The sequence below is a fragment of the Pseudophryne corroboree genome, chromosome 1, assembly GCF_028390025.1.
Source record: "Pseudophryne corroboree isolate aPseCor3 chromosome 1, aPseCor3.hap2, whole genome shotgun sequence".
NCBI classification, from domain to species: Eukaryota; Metazoa; Chordata; class Amphibia; order Anura; family Myobatrachidae; genus Pseudophryne; species Pseudophryne corroboree.
The window spans coordinates 313,626,645-313,644,651 of NC_086444.1; the positions used below are offsets into that span (position 1 = coordinate 313,626,645).

The 18,007-nt window shown below is 44.3% G+C and overlaps 1 protein-coding gene across 24 annotated transcripts in view; it reads left to right on the top strand.

Moving 5' to 3' along the window:
* PITPNM2 (phosphatidylinositol transfer protein membrane associated 2) overlaps window positions 1-18,007 on the top strand; it is a 545,353-nt gene that overhangs the window by 430,333 nt on the left and 97,013 nt on the right. For 23 of the 24 annotated variants that reach the window (XM_063964525.1, XM_063964523.1, XM_063964527.1 and 20 more), the window contains one exon: window positions 16,569-16,813. In XM_063964525.1, coding sequence (XP_063820595.1) covers window positions 16,569-16,813 — 245 coding nt within the window. Of the gene's footprint in view, window positions 1-16,568; window positions 16,814-18,007 lie in introns of those variants that run through there. The other variant, XM_063964545.1, reaches the window with a different exon arrangement.

An 18,007-nucleotide genomic window follows, 5' to 3' on the forward strand; every position in this document is an offset into this window, starting at 1 on the left:
CTCTGATTGGCTCACAGATCGGCGCTGAATTAAACTGTGAGACACCCGCCGGAGACTGAGGGGAAGGAAAGGCACAGGCTGCGCTCTCCTTCCCTCACATCAGCGGCGGTGCGAGGAGCGGCGGCCCGTCGGTGTGGGTACGGCGTACCCACGGCTAAATTCTTACGGGTACGCCGTACCCACCCGTACCCGCCCACTTGCACCACTGGTTATAAATCATTAATATTAACTTGAAAAACCAAACCACTGAAAAATGGAAATGACCAAGTTTATTCTTTATAGTCACCACAGTGATTTATTTTAATAAATACGTCATTTTTTTCCAGATGACATTGCTTGTTTAACCACTTCAGAGAATATTTTTTCAAAAATGTTCCTAAATTGTAAAAAAATGTAATTGCAAATTATGTACATAATAGCTATGACAAGCTAATTATTATTTCTCTTACGTCCTAGAGGATGCTGGGGACTCCGTAAGGACCATGGGGTATAGACGGGCTCCGCAGGAGACATGGGCACTATAAAGAACTTTAGACTGGGTGTGCACTGGCTCCTCCCTCTATGCCCCTCCTCCAGACCTCAGTTAGAGCAACTGTGCCCAGAGGAGACGGACAGTACGAGGAAAGGATTTTGTTAATCTAAGGGCAAGATTCATACCAGCCCACACCATCCATACCGTATAACCTGGAATATACGAACCAGTCAACAGCATGAAACAAACAGCATCAGTCAAGACTGATCAAAACTGTAACATAACCCTTATGTATGCAATAACTATATACAAGTCTTGCAGCATGTTGTACGCACTGGGACGGGTGCCCAGCATCCTCTACGGACTAGGAGAAAAAGATTTACCGGTAGGTTTAAAATCTTATTTTCTCTTACGTCCTAGAGGATGCTGGGGACTCCATAAGGACCATGGGGATTATACAAAAGCTCCAAAACGGACGGGAGAGTGCGGATGACTCTGCAGCACCGAATAAGCAAACATGAGGTCCTCATCAGCCAGGGTATCAAACTTGTAGAATTTAGCAAAAGTGTTCGAACCCGACCAAGTCGCCGCTTGGCAAAGCTGTAATGCCGAGACGCCCCGGGCAGCCGCCCAAGAAGAGCCCACCTTCCTAGTGGAATGGGCCTTTACTGAATTAGGTAACGGCAATCCAGCCGTAGAATGAGCCTGCTAAATCGTGTTACAGATCCAGCGAGCAATAGTCTGCTTAGAAGCAGGAGCGTCAACCTTGTTGGCTGCATACAGGACAAAAAGAGACTCTGTTTTCCTAACCCTAGCCGTTCTGGCTACATATATTTTCAAAGCCCTGACCACATCAAGGGACTCAGAATCCACCAGGTCCCTTGTAGCCACAGGCACCACAATAGGTTGGTTCATATGAAAAGAGGAAACCACCTTAGGCAAAAATTGAGGACGAGTCCGCAAGTCGGCTCTGTCCACATGGAAAATCAGATAGGGTCTTTTGTGAGATAAAGCCGCCAACTCAGACACTCGCCTTGCAGATGCCAAGGCCAACAACATAACCACTTTCCAAGTGAGATACTTTAATTCCACGGTTTGAAGAGACTCAAACCAGTGAGACTTAAGGAACTGTAACATCACGTTAAGGTCCCATGGTGCCACTGGGGGCACAAAAGGAGGCTGGATATGCAGCACTCCCTTCACAAAAGTCTGGACTTCTGGTAGAGAAGCCAATTCCTTCTGAAAGAAAATAGACACGGCCGAAATCTGTACCTTGATGGAACCTAATTTTAGGCCCAAATTCACTCCAGTCTGTAGGAAGTGGAGAAAACGGCCCAGATGGAATTCTTCCGAAGGAGCATTCTTGGTCTCACACCAAGACACATACTTCCTCCAGATACGGTGATAATGTTTCGCTGTCACCTCCTTCCTAGCCCTTATCAGAGTAGGAATGACCTCATCCGGAATGCCCTTTTCAGCTAGGATCCGGCGTTCAACCGCCATGCCGTCAAACGCAGCCGCGGTAAGTCTTGGAACAGACAGGGCCCCTGTTGCGACAGGTCCTCTCTGAGAGGAAGAGGCCACGGATCTTCTGTGAGCATTTCCTACAGCTCCGGATACCAGGCCCTTCGAGGCCAATCTGGAACAATGAGAATTGCCTGTACTCCTTTTCGTCTTATGATTCTCAATATTTTTGAGATGAGAGGAAGAGGAGGGAACACATAGACCGACTGAAACACCCATGGAGTCACCAGGGCGTCCACTGCTACCGCCTGAGGGTCCCTTGACCTGGCACAATACCATCATGTCCATTTGAGGCAGTCCTCACTGACTTGCAATCTCTGCAAAGACTTCTTGATGAAGTCCCCACTCTCCTGGATGGAGATCGTGTCTGCTGAGGAAGTCTGCTTCCCAGTTGTCCACTCCCGGAATGAAGACTGCTGTCAGAGCGCTTACATGATTTTCCGCCCAGCGAAAAATGCTTTGTTATATATATATATATATAGTTTATCCAAACGGGGCACTCTGGATGTGAATAAACTACTTTAAACTAGTGATGAGCACCGGAATTTTTTCGGGTTTTGGTTTTGGGTTCGGTTCCGCGGCCGTGTTTTGGGTTCGAACGCGTTTTGGCAAAACCTCACCGAATTTTTTTTGTCGGATTCGGGTGTGTTTTGGATTCGGGTGTTTTTTTCAAAAAACCCTAAAAAACAGCTTAAATCATAGAATTTGGGGGTCATTTTGATCCCAAAGTATTATTAACCTCAATAACCATAATTTCCACTCATTTTCAGTCTATTCTGAACACCTCACACCTCACAATATTATTTTTAGTCCTAAAATTTGCACCGAGGTCGCTGGATGACTAAGCTCAGCGACCCAAGTGGCCGACACAAACACCTGGCCCATCTAGGAGTGGCACTGCAGTGTCACGCAGGATGGCCCTTCAAAAAACTACTCCCCAAACAGCACATGACGCAAAGAAGAAAAAAAAGAGGCGCAATGAGGTAGCTGTGTGAGTAAGCTAAGCGACCCTAGTGGCCGACACAAACACCTGGCCCATCTAGGAGTGGCACTGCAGTGTCACGCAGGATGGCCCTTCCAAAAAACACCGCCCAAACAGCACATGACGCAAAGAAGAAAAATAAGATGCGCAATGAGGTAGCTGTGTGACTAAGATAAGCGACCCTAGTGGCCGACACAAACACCTGGCCCATCTAGGAGTGGCACTGCAGTGTCACGCAGGATGGCCCTTCAAAAAACTACTCCCCAAACAGCACATGACGCAAAGAAGAAAAAAGAGATGCGCAATGAGGTAGCTGTGTGACTAAGATAAGCGACCCTAGTGGCCGACACAAACACCTGGCCCATCTAGGAGTGGCACTGCAGTGTCACGCAGGATGGCCCTTCCAAAAAACACCCCCCAAACAGCACATGACGCAAAGAAAAAAAGAGGCGCAATGAGGTAGCTGTGTGACTAAGATAAGCGACCCAAGTGGCCGACACAAACACCTGGCCCATCTAGGAGTGGCACTGCAGTGTCACGCAGGATGGCCCTTCCAAAAACTACTCCCCAAACAGCACATGACGCAAAGAAAAATGAAAGAAAAAAGAGGTGCAAGATGGAATTGTCCTTGGGCCCTCCCACCCACCCTTATGTTGTATAAACAGGACATGCACACTTTAACCAACCCATCATTTCAGTGACAGGGTCTGCCACACGACTGTGACTGAAATGACGGGTTGGTTTGGACCCCCACCAAAAAAGAAGCAATTAATCTCTCCTTGCACAAACTGGCTCTACAGAGGCAAGATGTCCACCTCATCATCATCCTCCGATATATCACAGTGTACATCCCCCTCCTCACAGATTATCAATTCGTCCCCACTGGAATCCACCATCTCAGCTCCCTGTGTACTTTGTGGAGGCAATTGCTGCTGGTGAATGTCTCCACGGAGGAATTGATTATAATTCATTTTAATGAACATCATCTTCTCCACATTTTCTGGATGTAACCTCGTACGCCGATTGCTGACAAGGTGAGCGGCGGCACTAAACACTCTTTCGGAGTACACACTTGTGGGAGGGCAACTTAGGTAGAATAAAGCCAGTTTGTGCAAGGGCCTCCAAATTGCCTCTTTTTCCTGCCAGTATAAGTACGGACTGTCTGACGTGCCTACTTGGATGCGGTCACTCATATAATCCTCCACCATTCTTTCAATGGGGAGAGAATCATATGCAGTGACAGTAGACGACGTGTCCGTAATCGTTGTCAGGTCCTTCAGTCCGGACCAGATGTCAGCATCAGCAGTCGCTCCAGACTGCCCTGCATCACCGCCAGCGGGTGGGCTCGGAATTCTGAGCCTTTTCCTCGCACCCCCAGTTGCGGGAGAATGTGAAGGAGGAGATGTTGACAGGTCGCGTTCCGCTTGACTTGACAATTTTTTCACCAGCAGTTCTTTGAACCCCAGCAGACTTGTGTCTGCCGGAAAGAGAGATCCAAGGTAGGTTTTAAATCTAGGATCGAGCACGGTGGCCAAAATGTAGTGCTCTGATTTCAACAGATTGACCACCCGTGAATCCTTGTTAAGCAAATTAAGGGCTCCATCCACAAGTCCCACATGCCTAGCGGAATCGCTCTGTGTTAGCTCCTCCTTCAATGTCTCCAGCTTCTTCTGCAAAAGCCTGATGAGGGGAATGACCTGACTCAGGCTGGCAGTGTCTGAACTGACTTCACGTGTGGCAAGTTCAAAAGGTTGCAGAACCTTGCACAATGTTGAAATCATTCTCCACTGCGCTTGAGACAGGTGCATTCCACCTCCTATATCGTGCTCAGTTGTATAGGCTTGAATGGCCTTTTGCTGCTCCTCCAACCTCTGAAGCATATAGAGGGTTGAATTCCACCTCGTTACCACTTCTTGCTTCAGATGATGGCAGGGCAGGTTCAGGCGTTTTTGGTGGTGCTCCAGTCTTCTGTACGTGGTGCCTGTACGCCGAAAGTGTCCCGCAATTCTTCTGGCCACCGACAGCATCTCTTGCACGCCCCTCTCGTTTTTTAAATAATTCTGCACCACCAAATTCAAGGTATGTGCAAAACATGGGACGTGCTGGAATTTGCCCAGATTTAATGCACACACAATATTGCTGGCGTTGTCCGATGCCACAAATCCACAGGAGAGTCCAATTGGGGTAAGCCATTCCGCGATGATCTTCCTCAGTTGCCGTAAGAGGTTTTCAGCTGTGTGCGTATTCTGGAAAGCGGTGATACAAAGCGTAGCCTGCCTAGGAAAGAGTTGGCGTTTGCGAGATGCTGCTACTGGTGCCGCCGCTGCTGTTCTTGCGGCGGGAGTCCATACATCTTCCCAGTGGGCTGTCACAGTCATATAGTCCTGAGCCTGCCCTGCTCCACTTGTCCACATGTCCGTGGTTAAGTGGACATTGGGTACAACTGCATTTTTTAGGACACTGGTGAGTCTTTTTCTGAGGTCTGTGTACATTTTCGGTATCGCCTGGAACCTAGATGGTATTTGGTACCGGGGACACAGTACCTCCAACAAGTCTCTAGTTGGCTCTGCAGTAATGATGGATACCGGAACCACGTTTCTCACCGCCCAGGATGCCAAGGCCTCAGTTATCCGCTTTGCAGCAGGATGACTGCTGTGATATTTCATCTTCCTCGCAAAGGACTGTTGGACAGTCAATTGCTTGGTGGAAGTAGTAAAAGTGGTCTTACGACTTCCCCTCTGGGATGACCATCGACTCCCAGCAGCAACAACAGCAGCGCCAGCAGCAGTAGGCGTTACACGCAAGGATGCATCGGAGGAATCCCAGGCAGGAGAGGACTCGTCAGAATTGCCAGTGACATGGCCTGCAGGACTATTGGCATACCTGGGGAAGGAGGAAATTGACACTGAGGGAGTTGGTGGGGTGGTTTGCGTGAGCTTGGTTACAAGAGGAAGGGATTTACTGGTCAGTGGACTGCTTCCGCTGTCGCCCAAAGTTTTTGAACTTGTCACTGACTTATGATGAATGCGCTGCAGGTGACGTATAAGGGAGGATGTTCCGAGGTGGTTAACGTCCTTACCCCTACTTATTACAGCTTGACAAAGGCAACACACGGCTTGACAAATGTTGTCCGCATTTCTGTTGAAATACTTCCACACCGAAGAGCTGATTTTTTTGGTATTTTCACCAGGCATGTCAATGGCCCTATTCCTCCCACGGACAACCGGTGTCTCCCCGGGTGCCTGACTTAAACAAACCACCTCACCATCAGAATCCTCCTGGTCAATTTCCTCCCCAGCGCCAGCAACACCCATATCCTCCTCATCCTGGTGTACTTCAACACTGACATCTTCAATCTGACTATCAGGAACTGGACTGCGGGTGCTCCTTCCAGCACTTGCAGGGGGCGTGCAAATGGTGGAAGGCGCATGCTCTTCACGTCCAGTGTTGGGAAGGTCAGGCATCGCAAACGACACAATTGGACTCTCCTTGTGGATTTGTGATTTCGAAGAACGCACAGTTCTTTGCTGTGCTTTTGCCAGCTTGAGTCTTTTCATTTTTCTAGCGAGAGGCTGAGTGCTTCCATCCTCATGTGAAGCTGAACCACTAGCCATGAACATAGGCCAGGGCCTCAGCCGTTCCTTGCCACTCCGTGTGGTAAATGGCATATTGGCAAGTTTACGCTTCTCCGACGACAATTTTATTTTAGATTTTTGAGTCCTTTTTTTACTGATATTTGGTGTTTTGGATTTTACATGCTCTGTACTATGACATTGGGCATCGGCCTTGGCAGACGACGTTGATGGCATTTCATCGTCTCGGCCATGACTAGTGGCAGCAGCTTCAGCACGAGGTGGAAGTCGATCTTGATCTTTCCCTATTTTTGGAACCTCAACATTTTTGTTCTCCATATTTTAATAGGCACAACTAAAAGGCACCTCAGGTTAACAATGGAGATGGATGGATACTAGTATACTTATGGATGGACGAGCGACTGCCGACACAGAGGTAGCTACAGCCGTGGACTACCGTACTGCGTCTGCTGCTAATATAGACTGGATGATAATGATATGAAAAATATATATATATCACTACTGCAGCCGGACAGGTATATATTATATAATGACGGACCTGCTGGACACTGTCAGCACTGCAGACTCCTAAAGTAAGCTACTAGTATCGAGAAGATAGAAAAAAAAAACACAACAGGTAGGTGGTATACAATTATGGATGGACGAGCGACTGCCGACACAGAGGTAGCTACAGCCGTGGACTACCGTACTGCGTCTGCTGCTAATATAGACTGGATGATAATGATATAAAAAATATATATATATCACTACTGCAGCCGGACAGGTATATATTATATAATGACGGACCTGCTGGACACTGTCAGCACTGTAGACTCCTAAAGTAAGCTACTAGTATCAAGAAGATAGAAAGAAAAAAAAAACACCACAGGTAGGTGGTATACAATTATGGATGGACGAGCGACTGCCGACACAGAGGTAGCTACAGCCGTGGACTACCGTACTGCGTCTGCTGCTAATATAGACTGGATGATAATGATATAAAAAATATATATATATATCACTACTGCAGCCGGACAGGTATATATTATATAATGACGGACCTGCTGGACACTGTCAGCACTGCAGACTCCTAAAGTAAGCTACTAGTATCAAGAAGATAGAAAAAAAAAAACACAACAGGTAGGTGTGGTATACAATTATGGTTGGACGAGCGACTGCCGACACAGAGGTAGCTACAGCCGTGGACTACCGTACTGCGTCTGCTGCTAATATAGACTGGATGATAATGATATAAAAAATATATATATATCACTACTGCAGCCGGACAGGTATATATTATATAATGACGGACCTGCTGGACACTGTCAGCACTGCAGACTCCTAAAGTAAGCTACTAGTATCAAGAAGATAGAAAAAAAAAAAAAAACACCACAGGTAGGTGGTATACAATTATGGATGGACGAGCGACTGCCGACACAGAGGTAGCTACAGCCGTGGACTACCGTACTGCGTCTGCTGCTAATATAGACTGGATGATAATGATATAAAAAATATATATATATCACTACTGCAGGACAGGTATATATTATATAATGACGGACCTGCTGGACACTGTCAGCAGAATGCGTTTATAGAATAAAAACACCACAAAACGAGTGTTTAACTTTTTCAGGCAGACAATCACAATATACTGGTGGTCACTGGTCAGTCACACTGGCAGTGGCACTCTGGCAGCAAAAGTGTGCACTGTTAATGTACTCCTGCTATAACTGCTCCCCAGTCTCCCCCACAATTAAGCTGTGTGAGCAGTGAGCACTCAGCACAGTCAGATATACATAGATGATGCAGCACACTGAGGCTGAGCACAGATATGGTATACTGTGTCACTGTGTATCGTTTTTTTTCAGGCAGAGAACGGATTATATTAAATAATAATAAAACTGCACTGGTGGTCACTGGTCAGTCACTAGTAAACTCTGCACTCTCTGAGTACTCCTAAGCTCCAGTAAATCAAGTGTCTCACTCTCACTCTCTATCTATTTCTATTCTAAACGGAGAGGACGCCAGCCACGTCCTCTCCCTATCAATCTCAATGCACGTGTGAAAATGGCGGCGACGCGCGGCTCCTTATATAGAATCCGAGTCTCGCGATAATCCGACAGCGGGATGATGACGTTCGGGCGCGCTCGGGTTAACCGAGCAAGGCGAGAAGATCCGAGTCTGCCTCGGACCCGTGTAAAAAGGCTGAAGTTCGGGGGGGTTCGGATTCCGAGGAACCGAACCCGCTCATCACTACTTTAAACCATAGCTTCTTTGGCAAGCTGTGGTTTAAAGTTGTTTATTCACATCCAGAGTGCCGCCGTTTGGATATACTGCATGGACGGGAACTATGAACTGGTTCAACTTTGGGTAAATGCAGTTTATTTCAAAAACATAAATGATATAAAACCATATCAAAATAAACGTGTTACAGTATAAATAATATTATTATTTAAGTCCTCAAGAAGCTTTATATGTAAGGGTATAGCCCAGTCTCTGTCTCATTAATATGGGAATTAATCCCCATATATGTTTCTCCTGTAAGGGTAAAAAGAGCTCCCACTAATGCTGTTTGAGAAAAGTATATATCACCAAAAGTCTTGCGGTAGTGCCTAGATCCCTAGAAGTAGTCTTAAAAGGTGCGGAAGGGAGTGTATTGTGGGCTTACTAGTAAGCACTGGACCATGAAAGTGTGGTCTAGTTTATTATGCCCACCTTACAGCGGTCCAGATTGTCCTGTGTCCTATGTAGCCTTGTCTTTGTTACACACTGCAACTCTGGATGTGGGGACACAGTCTGGGAATCTCTAAGCAGCGACTGGATGGTGCTCCACTGATGCTGTGTCCCAGCTGTGATCTCTGGAAGTTATGGCTTCTGGACGTCTTCACCTCTTCCAGCAGCTCCTGTTGTCAGTGCGCAGTCTTGGGGGTCTTAAATTAGTGTAAGGATGTAATTTCTGCCTTCCGGGTAGGCACTCTGAGCTAGGGGAAATCGGAACTGCACAGACACCCTTATTTTAAACATAATACCAAGGCGCTACCATGCTGAGAATTGTAGTGTCATGCAGGTGCACACTCTGAATGAGCTGAAAAGCTCTAGTGTACAACTGTACATATATATGTTGTTACTTAGTGTGTAGTCTTCTTAGTGACTTTACAATTTTTGTGGGAGGTGATGGTGATCCAGTTAAAGCCTTACTGGCTGTCCCACGCTACTGTCAGAAGTGGGGCCTTTTCTCTGCTTGCATTTGTCTGGTGCATGCACAGTAGAGGCCTCTACTCTGCAGTAGAGTGATGAGCAGGGGCCTTGGGAGGATCATATTGTTTCTCTGCACCCATAGGAACTTAATCTGATTTTCTCCCATTTAAACTTCGGTAAATTACTGCATTTTGGGAGCAGAGCCTAGTGACTGACAGCCCGACCCCAAGCCCCGAAGTGGTAACCAGCATCTCCTCTCTGTGCTTCTCCCTCTGAGAGATGAGACTTCAAAAGTAGGCGACTATGCTACACTTGTGTTTCTAGTGGAGAAGTGAGAAGAAGCACTTTACAATCATAAATTCATTTGAGACTGCTGCAAATCTTGTTAAGAAAAGCCATAAAAGTATGCTAAATTCATATAACTATTTCAAACAGTAACATATAGTCATTTTGATAAGTAATCTTACAGAAAACAGCTTTTGTGAGGAAAATTAATTAGTTCCTAAACCTAATTACCGCTCCTGTGCTTCACATCAGCATTGCTTATGTCCAGTACTCTGCTGTCCTATACCATTTGTGCGTATTATGTGTTTGGACATGAGCAGACTGCACCCAGAAAGAATGCTTGTCTATTCTTTTCACAACTTCCTTGTCAACCATAGTTACATTCAGTCAGTTACGTAAAAGACAAACCCAACCTTAGTCATTAAAATTTGCAATCTTTGTAATATACAGTGAGTTTATCATGGAACATAATCTCAGCAGAAATCATAGTTTTTTTATAAATATATTAGGCTATCAATAGAGAGAGATTAAACAGAGGCACGGCTATATTACAGTCACACCCGGTCATTAGTAGAGAAAAGTGGCCAAGAAAACTCTTTGTGCTGTCAGTTTCTACAGAACAGATGTGTTTCTTCATGGCAGCAAATTTCTTATCTGTTGCTTTCCATGTTCTTCTAAATTACAGACTGTAGCCCATATAAACACATCATCCTTTTTGTGCACAGAAAATGTTAACTGTTTGGACTTTGATTTATCATTTAGCTGCAGAAATTCAGCTGCCTTTCTGCAGAACCGCTCATGTCTAAGTACCGTATATACTCGAGTATAAGCCAACTTTTTCAGCATTTTTTTTTGTGCTGAAAAAGCCACCTCGGCTTATACTCGAGTCAGCTTTAGTGCCAGATATGCCCCACAGTGCCAGGTGTGCCAGATATGCCCCACAGTGCTAGATACTTACCTCCGTCGCTCCCGCGCTGTTTTCTGAAGGAGGGACACCGAGAGCGCAGCGCGCGGCTCTCCTGTGTCCCTCCTGCATCTCCAGCGGCAGCGGCGTCTGAGTGGTAAAGGAAGTGCACGAACCGGCACTTCCTTTAACACACGCCGCTGCCGCCGGAGATGCAGGAGGGACACAGGAGAGCCGCGCGCTGCGCTCTCGGTGTCCCTCCTTCAGAAAACAGCGCGGGAGCGACGGAGGTAAGTATCTAGCACTGTGGGGCATATCTGGCACACCTGGCACTGTGGGGCATATCTGGCACACCTGGCACTGTGGGGCATATCTGGCACACCTGGCACTGTGGGGCACATCTGGCACTGTGGGGCACATCTGGCACTGTGGGGCATATCTGGCACTGTGGGGCATGTCTGGCACTGTGGGACATATCTGGCATATCTGGCACTGTGGGGCATATCTGGCACTGTGGGGCATATCTGGCACTGTGGGGCATATCTGGCACTATGAGATCTGTGTACGGGTAGAGCTGCATTTCCCACCCTAGGCTTATACTCGAGTCAATAAGTTTTCCCAGGTTGTTGTGGTAAAATTAGGTGCCTCGGCTTATATTCGGGTCGACTTATACTCGAGTATATACGGGTAGCTCAACCTGTATCTGTCTGTCTGTCTGTCTGTTTATGGGAAAATCTAACACATGACCTATTTACATTGTCATTATTTATTCTAGAAAACAACATGTCTACATGATTAATTCACGTGAGACATAAGTAGACCACATAGTTCATTAGCCTCTAGAACCACCTGTAGTAGTGATAACTAATAGTAATCTTTTTCTCTATTTTTGCATCGTAGTTGAGGAATTTTGTCCAACACATCATTACAAATGTTTGAGGGAATTTATTTATGTGCAGCTTCTGTATCCAATCATAGGCTCTATTTTTAGACTTTACTAAAGCTTTCGATATGGTACCTCACATGAGACTTATCTATAAATTGCGAGAACTAGGGCTAGAAAACACAATATGTACTTGGGTTAGAAATTGGTTGTATAATAGGGAGCAGCAAGTGGTGGTGATAAATGGCACTTTTTCAAAATGGACTGACGTAATAAGTGGGGTGCCACAAGAGTCTGTACTTGGACCACTATTGTTGAACATTTTCATAAATGATCTAAAAGTAGGTCTAGAGAGCATAGTGTCTATTTTTGCAGACGATACCAAACTGTGTAAGGTTATAAACTCGGAGGGGGATGCCGAGTCTCGTCAGAATGACTTATTTAAACTGGAAGCATGGACAGCAAAATGGAGAATGAGGATCAATATACAGTAGACAAATGTAAGGTAATCACTTCCGTAACAAGAACAATAATACTACCTACATACTAAATGGGTAATAACTAGGGGATTCTATACTAGAAAAAGATTTAGGTGTTCACACAGATAACAAACTTAGCAGTTGTACCCAAACTAGGAATGCAGCAAATAAAGCAAACAAGGTATTAGCATGCATAAAGCGGGGAATTGATGCAAGGAATGAGAATTTTATACTCCCATTATATTAATCATTAGTGAGGCCACATCTTGAATACTCTGCACAATTATGGACATCCTGGAACTAGAAAAGGTTCAGAGACGGGCGACCAAATTGATAAAGGGTATGGCTACTCTCGAATACGAGGAAAGGCTTGCTAGGCTAGGCATGGCATGTTTACACTGGAAAAAAATAGATTAACCCCTTCAGTGGTATGCACGGAAATCTTCCGGGCTAGCCAACGCTAACAGCACTGGCTACCCCGAAAATTTCCGTGCTTACTACCTCCTGATTCCATGGGGACAGCTGTGCAGCGTGCACGGCGCCCGGGAATCAGCATACTACATTATGGAATTTAGCCCACCCCCCAGACTCCTATGGGCCGGGGGTCGGGCTTAGCTGTAAAATGGCTTATGCTGATTTCCCGTGCGCTCCAAGGCAGCTGGAAATCAGGGCTGGGGTGATAACCTCGCCCTGCCCCGAAACTCGCCCCTCCTGCACCTTCCCCTGCTCCCACACCAATTTAAAAACACCCCCCCCCCCAGGGTGTGTTTTTAAATTAAAAACTCACCACTGAAGGGGTTAAGAGGGGACATAATTAACATTTACAAATATATAAGGGGACAATACACAGAGCTAGTGGGGGATTAGTTTTTGGTAAAATCAACACAAAGGACACGTGGACACCCGCTTAGGTTAGTGGAGAGGAGATTTCACACTCAGAGATGGAAAGGTTTCTTCACAGTAAGGACAATACGTATTTGGAATTCACTGCCTGAGAGAGTGATAATGGTGGACTCGGTCTTTGCTTTTAAGAATGGGCTGGAAAAATTCCTACTGGATAAGGATATACAGGGTTATACTGGGTAAATCATGCACTATAGTGAAAAAAAAGGAATAGACATAACAGCTAAACATTCACCACAGTTAAAAGTTAGTCTTAAGAATATATAAAGAGATCACTAACAGGTTGAACTCGATGGACAAATTGTCTTTTTTCAACCTCAGAAACAATTAATGTGGCTGCAGTATGGAATTGCCTCTTCTAAAGCTTTGATTTATTTTTAGTAACTTATCTATAGATTTGTTTGTGTGTTTATTATCATTGACCCTTTACATGATGCCATCACAGCTAAGCTTCAGTTGTCCAAAAGATGACTTACATTTTGCTCTAGAATACGCTGACATAAAGAATATTAGTGGCTGCAAAATTGCCATTGCTCCACCACAGTTACTAATGGTATGCGCTTCTGCCATTCACGTGCAGGGTTTTCCAGACATTAAGTTATGCAGTCAGATCTCCTGCCATTGTCTGTTCAGCTGATTTTGTTCCATGATAAAATTACAAATTTAACTATGGAAATGTTTCCAAGGTACATTGAGGTACAAAACATGCATGTACTCCCAAGGCCTGATCACCCCACCCGATTACTCTTGAGGCTGCTTCTGCTTTAGATGGCTTTATATACAGGTCTGAGTGTCATTTTATTTGTTTAATAGTGAAAAGCCGGTCAAAATGATGGACACCAGGGCCGGATTATATTAAGAGGGCGGCTGCTTCTCATACAGGAGCTGCTGTTCCTGGAAGTCCTACTGCCGGGAGCTCGGGCTCTATCATGCGGTGTGTGTGTGTGTGTGTGTGTGTGTGTGTGTGTGTGTGTGTGTGTGTCATCTAAGCTCACTTCATTCTTCAATAAAGAAAACATTTGCTTAAAAAGAAAAATCACAAATCTATGTTTCATTCAGAGTTACTGTAACTTGTCAAAGCCAAACCACATTGCAGTGTGTTATCTTTGGAGAGATGGGTCTTTCCTTCAATAAAAGCTGTTCTTGTTCGTTCTTTTTCTGAACAAACAGAAGTTATGAGGTTTAACATTTACCAAAGCTGGTAAATTACTGTAGTAAAAATATGTAGAAACATTGTTTGGAAATGGCCTTGTAACTTTTTCCAGATTGAGGAGCAGCAACAGTGGCGTCTCTGACATCTCTGCAGGTGCCACTCCTCCTTGGAATCCTGGTAACACAAACCTAAATGGTGCAGGCCACACACACACACTTATATATGTATATAATATCAATCAATCAAGGTGGATGCACTTCCTGAAGATCTAAGCGACGAGGTATACGTGCTTACCAGCACCTGACTCAAATGTACTTATTTACTGATATGGAAGCAATGGCTTTTTCATATTTGCCTGTTGGTTTGTTAAATAACTGTAAAATCTGGTATGGGTTACACTATGTGTTACATTTGATTATATTCATCAAATTTAAGTACTTGATGAGGCCATGTTGTGGGTTGTAATTTTGGATTTTTAGATTTAAAAACTAGATTTGAAATAGGATATACATTTTTTTTTTTTTAGCAGACGTTTGTATATATTTATATTTTTTCTTAGAATAATGTGTTTTAAAAGTTGATGCCAGGTTATTTTTTTCAGTTTGTATGGTGGTGATATATCTAATTTCATTTACATCTTTAGGAATCCTTCCATTCACAATTGGCAATGATTTCCTTGTTTGCTCTAGAACAGCTGATTTTTACTAAGTAAAGTACTCACGGTGACGGTTTTCTATACTCCCTATACATCAAGTTGCACCAGTGATGCAGCATATGCTGTAGTTAGTTGATATTCGTGATTTCTATATTATGTATTCCAGCCGAATCCAGTGCAAGTGGGCAGTTAACTTATCCAGAGGAGAAACACAATTGTTTAATTAAGTTTCATTTCATGTTTAACATAATGGGAGGAATTCAAATGTTTGAAAAGTTAGTTGGGTGTCTGTTTTTTACTATCTAATAGACAGGAAAAAACAGACACCCAACAGACTTTTCAAACATTTGAATTCCCCCCAATGTGTATGTCTGTTTTGTGTTTACACAACAGTCTCTACAATTACTGTTTAGGTTGTTGAAATTTCGAAAGCATTTTGTAGTGTGGAGAGCATTTTTCTGCGAGCTAGAACAAGCTTTGGCATCCCAAGGTTTTTCGGCTGGCTGGCAGCATTGCAGCAGTAGTGTGGGAAGAAGATCCTTGGCTTAACCTAGCTACAAAAAAAATATTATTTTTTTCCCTTATTATCTTTGAAGTAGAGTATTAAAAAAATAGACAAACTATTTATAAAGTAGAATAAAATAAATGCCCAAGGGCCAGAATGCTGTAGTTGGGAGCAGTAGTGGATTCTGCCTCTATTTCCTGGAGACTCTGCCGGCCTGAAATGTGCATATGCGCAGGATCATTATCCCGCACAATGGTACAAATCAACAAATAGGCTTCTAGGGACTGTGTCAGCTGTAGCATGGAGAAGTTATGGTGTGTACACGGTGAGATCCTTGCTATGCCCGATTTTCACTTTGCAATTTCCCCTGAACTCCCCGGAGCCCAGCACCACCGATTTTGACTAAATTTTCTTGAGATATGGACTATATGTGTGCTTACGATTTTGGCTTATGTGAGATTTAATTGACATGTGAGATGAACTAGATAGTACACCGATCTATCAAGGATTGACTTGCCTGCACAGTCTATCTTTTCTTGTGATACCGACCTGGCGGGACCGCGCATCGGGATCACAAGTGGCATAACACCTTGCGATTTGCACTAACTTTTCTTCCGATTTTGACTATATATTCAAAATCGAAAGAAAAAATCTCACCGTGTGTACACACCAATAGTTAGGGCTGCTGTAATAGCAGGGGAGTGGCTCACTGCTAATTACAGACCTGACTGGCATTATGTGATTAGCAAGGAGCGATTCCAATGGGAAGTCATTGCCACTATAAGGCTGTCACAGGGGTGGTGGATTTTACTGGGGGCCTGCAGTCCCTAGGTAAAATCTGACACTAGTTAAAAGTGGTGTTTGTTTTTTTTTTTTTTTTTTTGTTTCTTGTGCTTAACATATTCTTTGGAAATATTTATTTGGATTAGGTATCTTAATGGTTGCATGCCATCTGTTGTGTTAAATATTAATGATGTAAGTCAATACCTGTCACAGCTGGGAACATGTTTCTATATATGGACCTGTTTGTAATAATGCTTATGTTTAATGCAGGATGAATCTGCACAAGCTTCCCTGCAGCCGTGTAAAGTCCATGTACTAATCCTGGTGCTCCATGGGGGTAATATCCTGGATACAGGCAGTGGAGATCAGAATTCCAAGCAGGGTGACGTCAATACCATCAAGTCTGTGTTTGACACTGTAATGAGGGTACATTACCCAGCAGCATTAGGACACATTGCCGTTAGGCTCGTTCCCTGCCCAGCAATCTGCTCAGAAGCGTTCTCATTGGTATCTAAGTAAGTGTCTCTGTTAGTCTTCCACCTTTCATATTTCGCCTCTAGACTTTGTTCCCACTTCTCTTCCTCAGCTGTCTTTAACCTAATCCCTTTATTTCTGCTACTTGCAATTTTGTATTCAAATCGGTTTAAATTTATTTTTATTTTTTTGTGTGTTCATTATTTTGAAGGTATAATAAAAAAAGGCTAAAACAGTGGTTCTCAAACTGTGTGCCGTGGCACCCTGGGGAGCCTCAGGACACTTGCTGGTATGCCTTGGATTGGTGGTCCAGGACCAATTCAAATTATTTATGGTCAGTGTAATAGGCAAAACCAGTGCTTGTGGCTGCCAGTCATAAATTATGTGGACAAACAGACGCAAATCTTGTCCCCCAACACATAACTGAACCTAAGGATGACATATAAACACAACTTACTTAATTTAATATTTCTTTCTACATTTCTCAATAACAAACTTTTAGCCTAGGGGTGACATGAAAAGAATTCTGATACTCTAGAGCGCCGTGATTCAACAATGTTTAGGAACCACTGGGCTAAAATGATCTATCATTATAATGGTGTATTTTGCTCATCACCTCATGGAGTGTTTTATGGTTTTTACACACAAGAAGCTGCTATATAGCACCTGGTGCCTTCATCCGAGTTAGCAGTCACTGCAATTTTAGTGGTCATGAAAGCAGAGATCATTTATCTCTAAGGTATACAAAATTACACTATGGGGGCAATTCATTTCCAAGCGAAGGTGGCGATTTGCCATTTGAACATTGTGGGAATGCTCATATCGGCGGATAATTGTCACCCCAATATTCTTGATTATACCTAGCGCCTATTTAGGTATGCGCTTTTCCTCTGACATCGCGATGGCACATTGCTCGCAAATAAATTGCTCCCATATATTGGCATTTTCCTGAAAGACCATGGAAGCTGCTTGTTGCTGAAAAGTATAAATTAGGACAATTTATTTCAGAGCAGTATGCCATCACACGTGTGGTTGTGCACTTGGATTTGCAGTAGAGCAACATCGCTCATGGGTGTACACCTTATGGGTGTATGTGGTGAACGGAGTGATGCTGTGGTCGCAATGTCCTGTTATTATGATTGATCCCACAATGTTCCAACAGCGTTTCTCAGAATTAAACTCTTCATGCATATAGGCCATTACAGTGGACAGCTATTTTTAAGTCATTATCTACT